Genomic DNA, 14,741 nt, shown 5'->3' with positions numbered 1-14,741 from the left:
CCACTAGGGATACCATACCGGGGATGATTATTAGTTCTGTGGTAAAATAATGTAAATATACTGTACCTGGAACTGAATTATTGGTATGGTCTTGTAATCTTGTGTTCTATATACCCAGCTGAGTTGAACCGAACTACCCAGTGTTGTCATTGGTAGTCCAGTAGTTGCAGCTGGAAAACAATCATGACATTATAAATTAAAATAATGAAATAAATATTTCTGGATAAGACACAATATACAGAAATCACAAACAACAAACGCACATATCAGTACTATATATTTCCCATCCATGTATAACCTGTAAAGCCCTTAGAGCATCTTAAGACGCTTACGCGCCATATAATGTCTTATTATTAGATATTAATTACGGTTCTATATTCGTGGATTTGATTAATTTTTGTGGTTTCCATCTTGATTTAACCGTTTTCTACCATAAAGAAAGATTACCTGTGTATAAAAAGTTATTCAACAGCAAACCTAAAACAGAAAACGAAAGAAGATGCATATGTAGTTACAATCATCGAAGAATCTATACCATTGCCATTATCATAGGTGCGTCTGGGAGCATTTATCTTGACAACAGTTCGGTCTAAATCCATGCCATCTCAAAATACTACCAGTATTATATTCTAGACTCGGGTGTGTGTATGGTTGCTAATAAAGGTTGTAATTGTTATTGCGACCTTCTTGCTGAACTGCTACTGCTACAGTTTATCTACTTTTGCTATTACAAAATTGAATTATCTTGACATTGATGCGTAATGAAATTAAATACAATTGTACAACTACATTGCGACGCCATTCCACATTGTCAATCGTCTTTCCTCAATTTTTATAAAGGTGTACAAATGTAAACAATTAGTTGTCAGATGATTAAAACAATATTAAATGTAAACAGATGCTGCTTTCTGGAATGAGGTGTATACATCAGACCCTACAAACAGTGGTTGGCGACCCCAGTTGGATGGCGACTCTGGGGTTGGGAATCCAGGATATAGACACGAAAGAAAACACCTTGGAGGGACATAGGTGTGTGTAAATAATCATTCGCTGTCAGACCATATGTGATAATCATACTGCATTTTGTCAAATCTGGTGAAGAACTGATTGACTTTGATCTTTGAAACGGCAAAGTAGTAGTTCTTGGTGTTTAACGTCTGCTTCCACATAAGTGATATCGCAGACAAGACATAGGAGAGCTGAAGCTGATTCCTGTTTTTTAGAATATGATTATGCAATCTTTCCATTTAGCCTTAGGCCATGGATTTGGTTTAGTGGGAAGTTCTTCCCTTTATTTAATATAAAACATATCTTTTAGTAGATGGTTTCGCCTGTTTCTGGATTGGTAGATGTCATCGTTTGGGGTTAGTGTTTAGGTGCCAGGCCCGTCTTATCGTGGCCTCCCCTTACTCCACTATCCCACTCTCTGGGCTTGGTATCAGTTTTATTTGCGGAATAGTGTTTGGGTGCCGAGTTCGTCTGACCGTAACTCCCCCTTACTCCACTATCCTGCTAGTTTGGTATATGTCATCTTTGTGGGGTTTGTGTTTAGGTGCCAGGCCAAAATGCGTATGCATTTTATACTCAAGGACAGTCTATACCCGAGTCGACATTACTAAAGCCCCACATAAAGATTAACAATAAGGATGCAGTAATTGAATCTATATTCCATGTATGCTCAAATAAAATCATGTCTAAGTAATACGGCACTGGTTGTCGAATTAATACATCAGCCCAATATATTATTTTAAGACTAATCAATGAAGTTCATTACACTTACCAATTATAAACATTATCTTTCCATTCAAGTTAAACCGAATGCCTGTTTTACGTGGTCTACAGTTTGATAGATTAGTTGCTTTCTCCTTAAACTGTTTATTCGTTGTTACATCTGAAGAAGTGTCTAGAGTCTTTCTAGATATTCTGGTAGGTGACCTGACCACTTTTCGTTTGATTGTAGTGTACGTATCCCTTGACTCCCTGTTATCTGCTAGATCTGCCAAAGTGTTTAGACTTGTCATTCGTGATATTTTAGATAATGCGACAACTGCACGAATCACTAATTCATTCAACCTGCATTCTCTATCGTCTCCTTTTTCTTCGGTTCCATCATTACATTTCGAGTTGATTAGACGTTTATCATCTGAAGTGCATTCCTCGACGCCTCCATTTCCTTTTGGCTTCGGTGTCGTTTGAGTTCTGTCGTGCGTAATCAGTTGGTTAACGTTTTCTGATGTACATCTTTTGTCCTTGACACGATTGGGTAAATCTATTAGATCGTTGCAGTAATTGTCCAACAAATGTTTTTGAGAACCAAATTCACCTGTAAAGATTAGGGCAATTATTATGCAAAACGTTTTAAAATTGCATTTGATAAATAGAGCTGATGAACATTTAAAAATTAGAACTGAACATTTGATGTCTGACTAAAGCTAAATGATATATCAATGTCGGGGCTACTAGGTTGACGCTAATCTCAGATCAATCTACAGTTAAAATGGATTAAACATTTATTCGCCAATATAAGTAAGTTCGTTTTTCGGGTAGAAAGATAGCTTGTAAGAATCTATTTCCCAAGACTGTAAAGTAAACCAAATAGGCCCATAACAAACCCACATCCGGCGTAGGGGAGATGGAAGAAAGTTGTGCCGTTTGCCACGACACCGCTCTGTAGTCCAACATATCCATATTTTACTGCCAAATTCGTTTTCACTACATCGTTTAAGAAGGTGTTCATCATCATAAGCATTACCCAGCCAGCCACATTACTCTGCTGGGATGAAATGGTGCGATCCGAAAAGATTTTGCAAATGGAACAACTTATCCCGAGGGCGAAGTTATTTTTTTCCACCATATGCGATAATTAGAGCCTAGCCAATTTAATCAAGGAGCATTAGTATGTTCCACCAGAATACAAATATTTATTAATGTTGTTGTTTCAATTGGTCATGGGACATTACAATGATTATGTAACATGCAATTTACTCATGTATTAAAAGCACCAACACAAAATGGATGAGAGGCTATAGATTCAACAGCATTGAATTCTTATTAATGAGAGTATTGAAAGTATTAAAAATGAACGCATCTCTATCGGCCTAATAATGGATTAAATTATTACTAATTAATACAAGGCATCGACGAATAAACTTTGGTAAATAAACGGAGTAAGTTTTGCCATAGTTCAACTTGTCCCCGAGGTGAACTTTACTATCATGTAAGCCAACATTTTGATACATTAAAACCAAACCAAACCAACATGCTAGAATTACAACCCAACCATATATAATGGATATCATTTGGCAATTTGTCGTTCAAGGAAGTCTACACGGTTAATGAAACAGAAAATATAAGAAACCTGTTTTCAAGAAATTTACTTTTCGTTAAAAATTTGGATTTTGCACGTAGTTCTATTTTATAGAATATTTAAGAAACGAACCACAAACTAGTTCGTTCCATAATATTACTAATCTGGTGAATAACGAACTACAAACTAGTACGTGGTTCGTTATTCGCCAATATGAAACGGCCCGTTAGAATCTTTTTTCCAAGACTTTGTTATCAACCACTTGGGCTCATCAAAACCTACGTCCGACGTATTCCCATAAAAGTGCCTTTATTATATTACTAATTCCAGATCTGGTGAGTAACGAGCAAGAGGCCAGCTCTGATAATAAGTAAAACAAAACAAGAAATAGAAAATGCTGAATTTGCGTAGACTGATACTTTCTGAATTGTGTTCTGCAAAGCCGTCGTTTCCTTTTAGAGTTTGTGTCGTTTTTGTCTCAGATCTTCCAAGAGTTCTGTAGTAGGTATTCAGTTGATATACTTTTCCCAATTTACATCGTTGGCTGTTGACATCAATGTCTGACATTAACTTACTATCTCCCTCATATTTTATAATCCTTTTTAGAAAACTGGGTGTCCTCTGCATTTTATCTGCAAAAATTAGGCCAATGTGTCCATTATCATTCACAACCAAAGTACAACAAAACTATCTTCACTCCGTGAAACCGTCTAACATGACGTAATATCAGGTGCTTCAGAAAATGAAATAATGTTTTGTGTATGACTATTGCAATAGTTTGGGTCTGCATGAATAAAGGCATATCTCGTATACATGTATTATCAGAGAACCGTATAGTGCAGCTACTGTTTTATCGTTTGGTAGAGCCACTGTACAGCCCAACACTTGGTTCCACTGTCGTCATAATATTCGGGTTAGATGAATTTGAAGAAATGTTTTTTGGCAATGGTTTTGCAAGATTGGTATTTCGAGACGTGTATTTTAAAATATTTTGTTTGAGAGGTTTTTTTTCGTTGTATGTTCCTGATATAAATGATTAAAATACAATCAAATTAAACAAAGATACAATTATAAATTAAATCTGATATGACGAATATCTGATGTTAAGATACAAATGTGACACCCCATAGCATACTGAGTCACAATGAGGAAATTTTGAAAATTGAGTTATTGTTATTTTCACATTCTCCAACTTATTACCTTCAATTTGATGTATACATGTATACTGTCCATTAGAAGCTACCCAACTCACAAAAGTAAGTTTTGAGAAAAAGCAAGTCAAAGATTTGGTATGTTCCAAAACAAAATCCCATAGCAACCAGGCCATTTATCTGCTGTTTTGTCGTTGAATATATCTTTCCATGGGTTTTCAGGGGTGTTGAAGACGAAAATCGTAGTAAAAATTTGATCCGACTATTTCGGCAATTTATTTGCTATTTTGTCGTTTAATATGTTTTTTATTTAGGATTCCAAGGGTGCTGACGACGGAAATCGTAATAAATGTACTCCTTTCGTAACGAAACATCCACAACACATACGGCATAATATTCACATGATAGTGTTATACTGGAGAACAATCTAAACATTAGTATTCTGTTGTGTATATTAGAACTTTGGAGAGATTAACTGTTAATCTCATCAATTAATTAGTGCCAGCTAGTGGCCAGGAGATTACGATTGTTGATTGGATAATCATCGAAGAAGCTGCAACAGCTGTACGCGTGTTCATTTAACACGTGAATTAAAATAAATAGGTCTATTATTATTTTCAGGTACCGTGACGTTATCAAAATATGAGTCCCTATAGAAATGTCAATTTCATAGTCAAGAAATGCTTACGTCCACTTTCGTGCATTTGGCTTTGATGTAAATATCAGCATTATTCAGTGGATACTCAATGGCAGACTCGAGAATCGTCGCATTTGGGCTCGTTGGTCGTTCTCATTTTCTCGACCCATGGTGATAAGAGAATGTTAAACAATAATATCCCCGATGCATTCCTTACTTTGCATGCCGTATGAAGAAGCGACAGTAAACGGAATTCAGCTATCAATAAAATAATTCTCTTCGAAAAGAAAATTATTGGCCATTTTGTTTATTTCCATTTAAGGCCTATATATTATTTTTTTAAAGATGATATGAGATATCAAATAATCACAACTTGGATTAATTATTCGGAGTAAATAATGAGTTGTCGACGGCTTTATCATTGACCTGTGACAGTTGATTAGTAATTGTATTACTCAATGACACACACCCGCTTGTCGATTAATTTACATCGCCTGCCACGTGGTTTCGATTAACACTCAACGGCAATCTATTTTTTTTTCTGCCTCTTATCAGAGTGAATCGCATGAAGTTGCCCAAAATCATTATCGCCAAAACCAAATATTTATCGATAATGTCTTGCACGCGGTGTTTGGGCCAATCAGCAAACGAGTTGTGTAGACAGCATGGCAACAGGCGGAGTTTATTTATAACTCATTCATTCCCCAGTTTGACTCTTTTTTATTATTTACAATATTTTAAAGTATATATTATATGAAATATTTTATATGTTCATAGATAAATGTATATCATATAACATAGTTTATATCTAAAATAAAGTAAATGCGTCCATTCTAGATAGTTTTCTTTATTACTGACATTTGTCATATAATTTTCAAAGTAATGTAGGTAGGTAAGATATTTTATATTTCCACAAATAAAGTGAATATTATAGGAAATATGTTATATTTATATAAAATAATCTATATTTTCATAAATACAATCTTTTATATTCTCATAAATGAAATATTTTATATTTTCGTAAATACAATATTCTATATTTTCATAAATAAAATATTTTATATTTAAAATATGATATATTTTCATAAATAAAATATGATATATTTTCATAAATAAAAAATTCTTTTTTTTCGTAAATATGATATATTTTCATATAAAAAATATGATATATTTTCATAAATAAAATATGATATATTTTCATAAATAAAATATGATATATTTTCATAAATAAAATATGATATATTTTCATAAATAAGATATGATATATTTTCATAAATAAGATATGATATATTTTCATAAATAAAAAATTCTATATTTTCGTAAATAAAAAATCTATATTTTCGTAAATAAAAAGATTCTATATTTTCGTAAATATAATATTCTGTATTTTCATATATAAAATATTCTATATTTTCATAATTCTTATAAATAAAATATTTTATAGTTTCATACATAAAGAGCTTATTATATAAAATAGTTTTGTTTTGTTTGTTTATATATAGGTATCGTTTGTGTCCCAACTGTTTGAGGTATTACGCAACCCAATAATTACATACTAGTTTATCAGATACAGTTTCTAATGCACGTTTAAGTTTATGTGGATTCTTTGATTGTTTAATCTCGTCAACCAGTTGTGCCTTCACACCTTATACATGTCTAGAGTTTTTAATTCTGTGATGTCTAAGGGTAGGGGATTCCAGAGAAAGGATGCTGCGGAACGTTTGTTTCGTCTGTTTTCAGTTAACTAATAATAATGGCTAGTTCTGTGATTTAAAAAAAAAAATTAAATGTTGTTTAACGTCCTACCGCTCTGTTCCTATTGGACCCGCTAATGAAGAACATAATCCTCCCAGTGTATTGTTTAATTAGGCTCACCGAAAATACCAAGTAAGCGCCTCTAAGGTTCACAAACAATAATAAAATCAATAACCGTCACTTTATGACATGTCAACTGGAATAAAACCGACGAGCAACTATATAGGCAATACAATCTATATTCTATCAGTGTTATAGACAGTATTTTGTTGACAATCCGTATAGACAGTATTTTGTTGAACAATCATTGTGGGTTAGATTCGACACCGCCCACTTATTCACAGTTTCTCGACCGGCTACTGCCCAAAGCACATAAGCATGTTTATTTAAAATATACACGTATAAAGAATAATAAAGTTTACCCTCCTTGTCCGTGAAACTTTATAAAATTCGGAGTGATGAGAGAAAAATATTTAGTGAGAGGTTTAGCTAAATTATTTAACATTGTTTGCATTACTTGATGGATATTAATTATGAAAGCATAAACGTACTGGTGTCCGGGAAGGGACGTAGGCAGTCCACAATTAGAGCACTGTCGACATGCTAGAGTCGATTTAACGTATATTGGAGCAAAGACATACCCTATCTTGACACTCAGTTAATAGTCGGACTTCGTGTACACCCCATTTATATCAACTTTTATTCCATTCTAATTGCTACTGGCAAACTTCTCACACTCTGAAGTTTCAGATGTATACCAAGATGATGCCCAGAAAGTATTCAATCCCACTGTCAAGGGTTCTTTAACGCGCATAGCAACATGTACACGTGGATTCAATTTTTCATACCATCCGAAAGATTACACAGTTTCCTGCACCACCGACAAACGGGAACCACGCGGGAATGTCACCAGGACGTATTTAGAGTAATAACGGGGACCAATCCAAATCCCCAAGGTTAGCGAGCCTCCCGCTTGAAGTATAGAAAATTGCAAATTACAGTGTAACATACCAGACCGCACAAGTCTACATAGAGAAAATAGTACCGCAATATTAGAATAATTATTTGCTCAATTACCATTTATTAGATAAATGCGAAAATTAAATGAATTTTTTAAAATTGGAGATAAATTTCCTATTATTTGCCTCGACTGGGCTAATTACAACTATCAAGGGTTCTTTTACGTGAACGCCAATGTGTACCAGGGTCCTCGGTTTTTCGGCCGATCCAAACGAGGGAAATATGATAATATTGTCTATATTGACAAGGACATACTCCCAATACATGTCGGGTAAAATATCCGGCATTACCATTTGAAAACTTCTGCAGCGTTATTAAGTCCAAAGGGCTGACGCCGACATTCAAACATACCGTCCATGGTAATGAACCGTCCTATCTGTCAGAACACACTCGCACAATTAAAAACTGATAAGAGAAGAGTTTGTGCTTCAGCAATAGAATCAATGACATCTCCAAAACAAATAATTGGAGAAATGGGTACTTTACGTTACATTGTTCAACTGCCTGTAATAAACTGCGAATCTAAAATCACCGTTTGACTTTTTAACCAATACAACAGGCGATGGCCATTCCGAAGTCTAAAATGGCATTGATTTGTTTTGAATATTCTACTTTCATCTTTAAAATGGCACCATAACTGGCATCTCCTGTTTATAATATGCGTATAAACAGACGTCGTTCGCAATCTTAGCATAAATTTGTGGTTCCCCACGTGGTTCTAATGTAATAGCATTATCTCCCCTAACAAGACCTATACAAATGTTGGATACTTTAATTTCATCTCCGCCACCCATCTTTACCGATACTTTATTCATCCTCATTTGCCAAATTTACAGTTATTTGTTCTCTTTAATGAAATCAACACCTAAGATAAGAGGCTGTAAGGAATTACATAAAATTTGTGCTTATACATACTTATAGCCACCAAGAAACTTGGGTAGTCCTATCTGATAGCGAACATAATTATACCGTGGTTATTAATATCCCACTTTTTACTAAGGTTGTCATGAATAGGGACTATGTGATATGATTATTGATGTGTTAGTATGCCTGTCCAACCGAGTATTTGCAAGAGTGGCCTGATCATATTGGGATTGCTTTCTTGTATATTTTCTATCATCGTACCATTTCCTCATTAGTTCTTTATGATATAAAGCTACTTTATGTACTACGCAAGCCGAAACCACGAAATGTACGTGCACAAGCCACAGGTACATGGGGACAGGGGCGCCCTTAAGGTGCAACTATGTCATTTAAAAGAAAATTGATTTTCGAACCTTCTACATGGTTTTCTCGTTGAATGGCTCTTAATTTATTTGTAAATCTAACTTTCAACATTTCATATGTATACTACTAATTACATTACATTATTTCTTCTTTTAGTTAAAGATACATTTAAAAGTTTGTCATTTTAAGACGAGGACAACGTTATGTATTGACCACCATACTTATATCTGTGCCATGAACGGGCCCCGAAAGAATTAACAGGCACCTATCATTATATTTTTACATGGCCCCAATCATTCTCAGTTCCGACCAAATTCAATTCCCCTTTTTTGAATTGTTTATGTTTTTCAATATATCATATTATACAAAATTTCATGTGAAGTCAGATATGAATTGTAAGTCCAATTATGTGATATATCTTTTACTATGCAATGGTAGAGATCACTACAGATACAGAATGCTTATTATATAAAGTATTTTATTCATTTGTTGTTAATATATACTATTCAAAAAAAGTAGGGGATATTTGATTTTGGGGGCATAATACTAAAATATGCAAATGACTACGAAAAAAGTCACTATAGAACCTAACAGAAGAAACATTTCCAGTTACATGTGACGCCCAAACGCACCAATAGCTACCGCATGGAATGCAGGTGATGCTTGGGATCATCATGGGGGTCCAACCCAAGATTTGAACGACTCTGATTTTGAATGTTACAGTCATTGTGGCATTGAATTCCAGGGTGGAAACATCAGTTTAATTGTTTTAGTGACCAGAAAACAAATTTTGATATGCGTCGGCTTACCCAAAATGAAAGGTTACGTGCCCTTGGCATGCTACAGATCGGCACAACACAGGCGGTTGTGGCGCGGACGATGAATGTTTCTCAGTCTGTCATAAGCAGGCTATGGTCCAGATACCGTGATACACAATCTGTACAGGACAGACCACGCTCAGGTCGACCAAGGGCGACAACTCAAGCCCAGGATCAATTTATCCGTACCTTGGCCTTGAGAAATCGTGTCATCACAGCAAATCAGATCAGCGCTCGTCTTCAAACAGACACTGGTGTGAGAGTGAGTGGCCAGACGATTCGGAATCGACTGCATAGGGGTCACCTTCGCGCCCGACGTCCTCGCGTGATCCCTTGTTTGAGAGATCATCACATTCAGGCAAGACGTCGTTGGTGTAGGGATCGTCAACACTGGGATAATCGACGCTGGAGCGATGTGATGTTTTCAGATGAGTCAAGGTTCACTGTTGATTTTTTGGACAGACGTAGGAGTGTGTGGCGTCGTCGAAACGAGCGCTTCCAAGACGTTAACGTCATCAGACATGATCGATTTGGGGGTGGTTCTGTTATAGTGTGGGGAGGCATCACTGTTGCTGGAAGAACGGCTTTACATGTTGTTGCAGGGCGTGTTACAGGCCAGTACTACCGGGACAACATCTTGGCAGTCCATGTTGTGCCGTTCGCACGACGTCATGGCCGCCGTTTCATCTACCAGGATGACAACGCAAGATGTCACAGGGCCAGGATCGTTACAGGTTACCTCCAACAACAGAACATCACCACATTACCTTGGCCAGCACTGAGTCCCGACCTCTCCCCCATCGAGCATGTCTGGGACATGCTTGGACAGAGGTTACGTCAACGTCAACAACGTCCTGCCAATGTCCAAGAACTTGCTGCTGCGTTGCAACAGGAATGGGACAATCTGGACCAAAATGACCTTAGACGTCTCATTAGGAGTATGCCACGTCGGATCAATGCTTGTTTGGCAAACAGAGGAGGATTTACCCGTTACTGACTTGGTTGTGATGCTGTGGTAACTTTGCTGTTTGACCCCGGGTATCATTTTACCCTTATAATGGTCAGTCTGTGCCTTACTTAGTCTAACGATCATTTGGAATAAATCGATGAATGTGAACTTCATTTCATTTTGTCATTTGTTTCTTCGTCAGTTTCATTAGGTGACTTTAATAACACTTAAAAATCAAATATCCCCTACTTTTTTTGAATAGTATATATACATGTCTTCTGTGTCCCAACTGTTTGAAGTATTTCGCACCCGCAATATTTCATACTAGTTTATCAGACAATATCCCAATTATAAAGAAATTATATATGTATCCGGGACATTACTCTTTCTCTAAATATCAAATTAGAAGGCATGTACAGGTTATACTTATGAAAATAAGATAGATAACATGAAAAATACTCTGACGACCTTTAAGGACAAATTCAAAATATTGAGTGGTCGAATTGTAATTTTAATATCAACTATCATTAATTAATAGTCTTACCTGCAGTATTACTCATCCATCCTTATAGAAAGAGCGCATCTACTACATGTTATCTTGTGTGTGTAAAAGTTTGCGTCTCCCGTACTGTATTCGTTCGTTCGTTTCTGGTGTTTTACGTCCACTTCCACGTAAGGTGATATCGTACTGTATTTGTGTGTGTGTGTGTTAGTTGTATTTTACGTCTGCTTCCACCGAGGTGATATGGTTTATATAGTGTGGTGTATTGTCACGGGTTTACACACAAATATATATCAAATATCGGCTGTTCAAGGCAGTTGGTTATTTGAAATTATGGGTCAGCCTAGGGGTGGGCGATATCTGCTATTTTCAACATTGCGATATTTCAGTATTCATATTGTGATATCGCTATATATTGTGGCGATATCCAGTATGCTGTTTGTTTGTAAAATAATCATGATATAGACCATAATTATAGCGTATCGCATTTTTTAATATTTTGTTTTTTTTTTCAGGATGACAGATCGATATATCAATGTAAACAGGGTTACGGGAGGGGGGGGGGATTTTGCCTGCACATATATGAGAAACAAGTAACACCCATATTAGCAAGTCATAATATTTTAATCTAAGAAATAAAACAAAAGTAAAAACAAAACGAAAACACAACAAAAAACAAACCCACTTTATGCGGATAAAAAAGGGACAGAATTACGAAATTAGTTTTCATTTCCCATTCTTTGGGAATTTGTTTAAGTCACTATATAACTCCCTTTTTAAAACACCATATAGCTGTCTAAAATTCAAAAACAATTTACAACACTACTTCTATGCCGACATTATTACTGCGTACCTGGACTGATGCTAAATCATAAGACTATGATATTTTGCTATAGCATATTTCCAAAACAAAAAAAAACTTTCTGGAAAATTTAAAGTCTTTTCAAATAATATTAACAGATTATTTTTTGTTTGGTTGTTCTTCTTTTTGGATTTGTTAAATTATTAAAAGGAATTTCTAATTCACATAGTAGAAATTTACATTTCTAATTATAATCACCAGACTGACACCAAAGCACGAACTATACGCTTCGCTGATGACCAACTTGTAACAACGTTGACCTAGATGTTATATAACTGCTGCCAGACTTTATATGGGGCAATAAATGGACACACAATTCCATTGTAACTGTATAATGTGTATTATAAACCAAAGGTAAATTTATAGATTTCAGAACAGAACAATACTATTCCAAATACATTCACTGTCTTGTTATATGACGACTTTGGTTAATAAAATTTAAAATTCGTCATGACTCTGTAAGTTAATAACGATGTGTTGTGTATCCTATTTAAAAACTATTTAAGCTATAGATATTTTAATTACATCAAATGTGGTTTAGAAATTACTGTTGATCTGAAATAGTTTCTTTTTAAAAAAATCATAACGTGGCCGGAACTCAATATAGAATAATAAATAACCAGAAATATTGAAAATGAAGCTATATAGGTTTAAAACTATGACTTTAAAATATAGTGAATATGTTGAAATGGGTAACTGCAGCAATAAATTATTATTGCCTAATTATATAAATATATTCCTATAAAGGTAGTGGCCTAATTCTTTCACGCAATTTTACATGTGGATGTGAACAGAATACATAACAAATATAGTGAAATTTACTGAAATATACATGACAAACCAACTCTTTATGCAAAAACTTTGGTGTGCATCATTACTTTTTTTTATGAGTTATCACATTGTTAATGCCCCACGCCCCTTTTTATGTTTATAATATTTTCTCTGACTGTAACAGCTGTAAGTGATTTCTCGGTATCATTCAAAATAACAAGTCTTTGCTCTGAAAAAGGAGATCAAACGGTTATAAATGGGATTTAGACAAAAGGGAAACATATTTACGCATATACTTGAAGACTTTCTGTTTCAAATCTACGTTGTATTATTCATCTGTTTTATGTGATTTATGTTTGGTATACACGGACACATATTTAATATTTCATATTGTTGATACTGTATTAACAGGCCTTTAACAAATAGATCATGCTATAACCCTATTCTAAACCCGTATCAATGATTTGTTTTACGTCAAGTTTTTAGATTTCGAAGCTCACACAATTAAGCAGAATTGGCAGTAAAAAAATATAAAAAATTACTACGGCTTATTATGAAAATCGTTTCCAATAAAGCGACCGAAATAAAAATAAAAAAAGACACCAAAGTGATCTTCAAAGGCGATTGCATGCTTTTAGAATAGAAAAGCTAGGCGACACATGGAGCCGTGCCTAGTCCGATTTATTCATGCAACGCATGCGGGGCCGAGAGTTAGATTTCTTTACGTTTGACTAATTGTCCAAGAAGGGTCATCTAAGCTGTTGAAAGAAGGGAACCAAACATACCTTACTGCGAATATATCGGGAAGACGTCATGTAAATCGGCGAAAAGCTGTTTTGTATGAAAATATGATTACATTATAATGGCTGCTTCGAAAACAGATACATTAATCTGATAACAATGGCGATTAGAATATATCAGATATTAAAATTGGGGTTGGTTATGATATCGGGAAATATACACCATAAACGTACAAATCTCACTATTACTACTTCTCAGTGTAACTAGACTAAATTGTTTGGGAATCAGGATGTGAAAATGATTGCAGGTGTAAATTATCACAATCCAGGTATTTTGTAATTTATGAAGGTAGGCAAGCATACCGATTACACTGAAAAAAAACTTGTGTTGGATCTCAACACAAGTACTTGTGTGAAAATTATTCGACACAAGTTATGTGTTGTTTTGCATTGCATTAACACAAACTTGTGTTCTTTTTAATGCATTAACACAAATCTTGTGTTTTTTCCATATAATTAACACAAGTAATGTGTACCGTCAACAAATTTTTTTTTTTTTAAAATTTGAACTCCATACAAAGTCTTAATCCGGGGGTCCACAAGTAAGAGAAAGGTATTTTTTACTCAGACAATATAGCCAGACAGACTTGAATGCTAATTGGTGTTAAGATGTCTGTAGTTAAAATAAAGTTGGGCCCAATAAACTGGTAGATCAAAGGCCTGTTGAGCGCTCATGCCCGGTGTGATTTTAACAATTGACTCCAAATGCGTTGACAAGAAAATAAGTAAAACTGTTATTGAATGTGATTGGTTGATAAAATCAACGTACTATAGGCTACATTTTGTCTGCGATATCATCTCGGTGGAAGCGGACATTAAATGAAGTGATTTCACACAATTAATTTAACATTTAACAACGTGCTGAAATGATTTTGGAGCAGTGATATGTTTGACAAATGTAAGCTAATGGTCACATAGAATACAAGAACGCAGGTTTGTGAA

At 34.9% G+C, this 14,741-nt stretch overlaps 1 protein-coding gene across 5 annotated transcripts in view; it reads right to left on the bottom strand.

The window, feature by feature from the left end:
• The window catches only part of LOC126812093 (uncharacterized), a 174,436-nt gene that overhangs the window by 62,927 nt on the left and 96,768 nt on the right, over positions 1-14,741 (bottom strand). For 3 of the 5 annotated variants that reach the window (XR_008786119.1, XM_050538308.2, XM_050538306.2), the window contains exons 2-5: positions 3,727-3,939; positions 1,781-2,323; positions 448-477; positions 67-170 (exon numbers count right to left, since the gene is read on the bottom strand). Coding sequence is in view for 4 of the 5 variants with exons in the window: in XM_050538308.2 (XP_050394265.1) it covers positions 67-170; positions 448-477; positions 1,781-2,323; positions 3,727-3,939 (890 nt within the window). In the remaining variant the exon portion in view is untranslated. The remainder of the gene's footprint in view (positions 1-66; positions 171-447; positions 478-1,780; positions 2,324-3,726; positions 3,940-14,741) is intronic. The other 2 variants (XM_056098947.1, XM_056098946.1) reach the window with 1 other exon arrangement.

Source organism: Patella vulgata, chromosome 2 (assembly GCF_932274485.2).
Source record: "Patella vulgata chromosome 2, xgPatVulg1.2, whole genome shotgun sequence".
NCBI classification, from domain to species: Eukaryota; Metazoa; Mollusca; class Gastropoda; family Patellidae; genus Patella; species Patella vulgata.
The sequence above is the reverse complement of the archived record's forward strand: the minus strand, read 5'-3'. Positions and strand labels throughout refer to the sequence as shown.